The sequence below is a fragment of the Calidris pugnax genome, unplaced genomic scaffold (assembly GCF_001431845.1).
Source record: "Calidris pugnax isolate Ruff unplaced genomic scaffold, ASM143184v1 scaffold70, whole genome shotgun sequence".
NCBI lineage: Eukaryota > Metazoa > Chordata > Aves > Charadriiformes > Scolopacidae > Calidris > Calidris pugnax.
The window spans coordinates 15,779,662-15,783,028 of record NW_015090862.1 but is presented as its reverse complement, the minus strand read 5'-3'; the positions used below and the strand labels follow the sequence as shown (position 1 = coordinate 15,783,028).

Below are 3,367 nucleotides of genomic sequence, written 5' to 3'. Positions count from 1 at the left end.
GAGGGAAGGAAGGAGGGAAAGGGGGGGGAGAGGAAAGGTTCTGATTTGGTTTGGGGTTTGGGGAGGGAAGTTAAAAATAATAATCATAATAATAATAAAAGGAAACTAAAAACCAAAACCCAAAAACGCAGCGAGTGAAAAAAAAATTGCAAAACAAATGAAATCCCAATACCTTCCCGTCTCATGCCAACTTTGAGGCATTTTTTGAGGCGGCAGTACTGACACTGATTGCGGTGGTGCTGGTCAATGGGACAGTTCCTGTTGGCACGACAAGTGTAGCTGAGATTCCTCCTTACACTCCGCTTGAAGAAACTCTTGCAACCCTCGCAGGTAAACTGGCCATAATGTTTGCCACTAGACTTGTCCCCACAAACCACACATTCAATGTGCTGCTGCTGCTGCTGTTTGTCTCCTTGGTTCTGCTGGCTTGGCGGGTTGGTCTGGGCTGGCGTGCTGGGAGGGCCCCCGGGCCCCGGGGTCTGAGGGGTGTGCGGGGCCCCGGCCGGAGGTCCCTGCACCGGCGGGGCTTGCGAAGGCTGCGTTCCCTGAGCTCCGGGCACATCGTCCTGGGGGTCTCGCCACGCACCGACTACCATTGCCATATCTATTGGACACCGTTGCCAAACTTCCTGTTCCCCCTTTATTTTCAAAGTTTGTTTGCTTTGCTTTTCAGATCAGCTTTGCCACAGCAGTCTTTTTTTTTTTTTTTTTCATGTTAGTCTGTGGAATGCTGGGAAAGCAGGAGAAGCCGAAACCGAGCTGGCCCATCCCCAGGCAAACTGGTTTTAACCAGGAAAAAGTCAGAGAATGCGAAGAAACTTCTTGTACATCACCTCAGGCGGTTATGTATTCTGTTTCCTAGTTACATTTTTTTTTCCTGGTATCAATTCCAAAACAAACAAATGGAGAGAGAGAGAGAGGAGGAAAAAAAAAAAAAAATCTCTTCAAAGATCTCCCTCTCTCTCTCTTAGAGCTGATCTGCAGCAGAGTAGTTGAAGGAGGAGAGGCGGGTGTCTGGGGGCCAGGTCCAGGGAAGCTCGCAGTCAGCCATTCAGGAAAGCCATCAAAATAAGAATGAATAAAAGGTTAAAGATTACACACACAGCGGAAAAAAACACGCACAGCTGAGGAGACTTTTCTCGGCGCGGAGAGCGGACGGTCTCGCCGTAGTTTTTGGAAGTCCAGCTTGCAGCAGCAACATCAACTGCGATCGCTTTGTTTTTGTGGGCTGGTGGTTGGGTTGGTTGGTTGGTTGCCTTTCTTTTTTTTTTTTTTTTTTTTTTTTCCTCCTCTTTCCTCCTCTCTCTCTCTCTCTCTCTGCTCTGTCTCTCCTCCCTCTCTTCGCTCGCTTTAATTCTTCCTCTCCGCCGCTCCGCCCGGGCGCTGCTCTCTTTTTCTCTCTCTCTCTCTCTCTCCCTCTTTTTGGCTCGGGGGGTGGTGTCGGGGGGGGGGGGGGGGGGGGGGATCCGGCCCCGGGCAATGTGCCTGCGGCTGCCAGCCAGGCTGGGGTGGGCTGGGGGGGTCCCTGTGCCACCACCGGGGTATCAGCATCCCACAACCAGGCTGGGGTGGGCTGGGGGGGTCCCTGTGCCACCACCGGGGTATCAGCATCCCACAACCAGGCTGGGGTGGGCTGGGGGGGTCCCTGTGCCACCACCGGGGTATCAGCATCCCACAACCAGGCTGGGGTGGGCTGGGGGGGTCCCTGTGCCACCACCGGGGTATCAGCATCCCACAACCAGGCTGGGGTGGGCTGGGGGGGTCCCTGTGCCACCACCGGGGTATCAGCATCCCACAACCAGGCTGGGGTGGGCTGGGGGGGTCCCTGTGCCACCACCGGGGTATCAGCATCCCACAACCAGGCTGGGGTGGGCTGGGGGGGTCCCTGTGCCACCACCGGGGTATCAGCATCCCACAACCAGGCTGGGGTGGGCTGGGGGGGTCCCTGTGCCACCACCGGGGTATCAGCATCCCACAACCAGGCTGGGGTGGGCTGGGGGGGTCCCTGTGCCACCACCGGGGTATCAGCATCCCACAACCAGGCTGGGGTGGGCTGGGGGGGTCCCTGTGCCACCACCGGGGTATCAGCATCCCACAACCAGGCTGGGGTGGGCTGGGGGGGTCCCTGTGCCACCACCGGGGTATCAGCATGCCCCGCCGTGCCTTGTGTGTGTGTGTGTGTCCCATCCCCCTCCAGCCGCCACCGCCGGCGGGGCGAGGGGTTAAGGCCAGCCCCGGCGAAGCGGGGAGCGGAGCGCCGCCGCCTCACCTGCGGCCGCCCGGGGGTCGTGATATAGGGGGGGGGAGCGGCGGGTGAAAAATCATCAAATTGATGCTAAAATGAGGTAAAACTCCACCGAATAAAAAGAAAAGCCAGCCTCGTCGCCTAGGGAGGGGAGCGGCTGCCGTCTCCCCGTCACGCTGCGCCGGTACGCGGGGTCCCGGCGGCCGGGGTCCCACCGGAGCCGGTGCGGCATCCCCGAGTCCCCCCCGGTCTCGCCCCGGACTGACCGGCGGGGTCGGGACCGGGACCGGTGGCACCTGCGGCCGCCCCGGCTCCCACCACGGCGTCCCCGGCGCTCCGGCACCGGCCGATGGCACGGCATGCCCCGTCGGCGGCGGCGTAACGGGGCATGGCCGCTCCTCCCGGCCGAGGGCACGGCGGTTCCACACAAGACACCGTCCGACCCCGTCCCCGCAGCACGATGGTGGGGGGAAAAAACCCCGAAAAAAAGCCTCCTCCACGCGTGACACCCGCGGCTTTCCCCGGGCAACCTCCGCGGCACCCCTACATCGCCCTTCTCGAGCCTTTTAACTTAATTTTGGGGTGGTTTTTCTTTCGGGTGACACGGTAACACAAGCCCTGTGCTACAGCGGGAGCGCCGCTAAATAGGTAACCGACCTAAGGACGCGGGAAGAACCGCGTATTTCCCGCTGAATGCGGCGGAACGGGGACTCGGAGTTCACCTCCCGGTGCAAACGGCCAAAGGACACTCGAGCAGGCGAAGGGACGGAGAGATAAATAAAGAAAACATGTTAAAATCGACTGATAAAAGCCAATTCCTCCTCCGCAAACACACGCGGGTGTGTGTGTGTGTGTGTACACTCGCGTTCGAGCCGGTCACCGTGCGGGGACACGGGGGGACACACAGACCTGTGCGCAACTAACTCTGGAAAGGATTAATTGCCCCTCACTCACCTCCTCACACACACTTTTTTTCCTGTTGCCCCAGGCACACCCACCCCCTCCCGCCGCAGAAATAATATCTGTGGCTAAAGCCGCAGGTGCTGAGATGATTGGAAAGTTGGAAAAAAAGCACCCGGACTTGACAGGGTCCTGCTTAGAAACCTGGGGTGTTAAAGACCC

General features: G+C 59.0%; 1 protein-coding gene across 2 annotated transcripts in view; it reads right to left on the bottom strand.

Annotated features, from left to right (window-relative positions):
• Positions 1-1,314, bottom strand: part of NR2F2 (nuclear receptor subfamily 2 group F member 2) — a 7,677-nt gene extending 6,363 nt beyond the window's left edge. The window contains exon 1 of one of the 2 annotated variants that reach the window (XM_014944395.1): positions 1,123-1,314. In XM_014944395.1, coding sequence (XP_014799881.1) covers positions 1,123-1,201 — 79 coding nt within the window. In that variant the 5' untranslated portion in view covers positions 1,202-1,314. Of the gene's footprint in view, positions 1-172; positions 706-1,122 lie in introns of those variants that run through there. The other variant, XM_014944394.1, reaches the window with a different exon arrangement.
• Between the last annotated feature and the right edge of the window lie 2,053 nt (positions 1,315-3,367).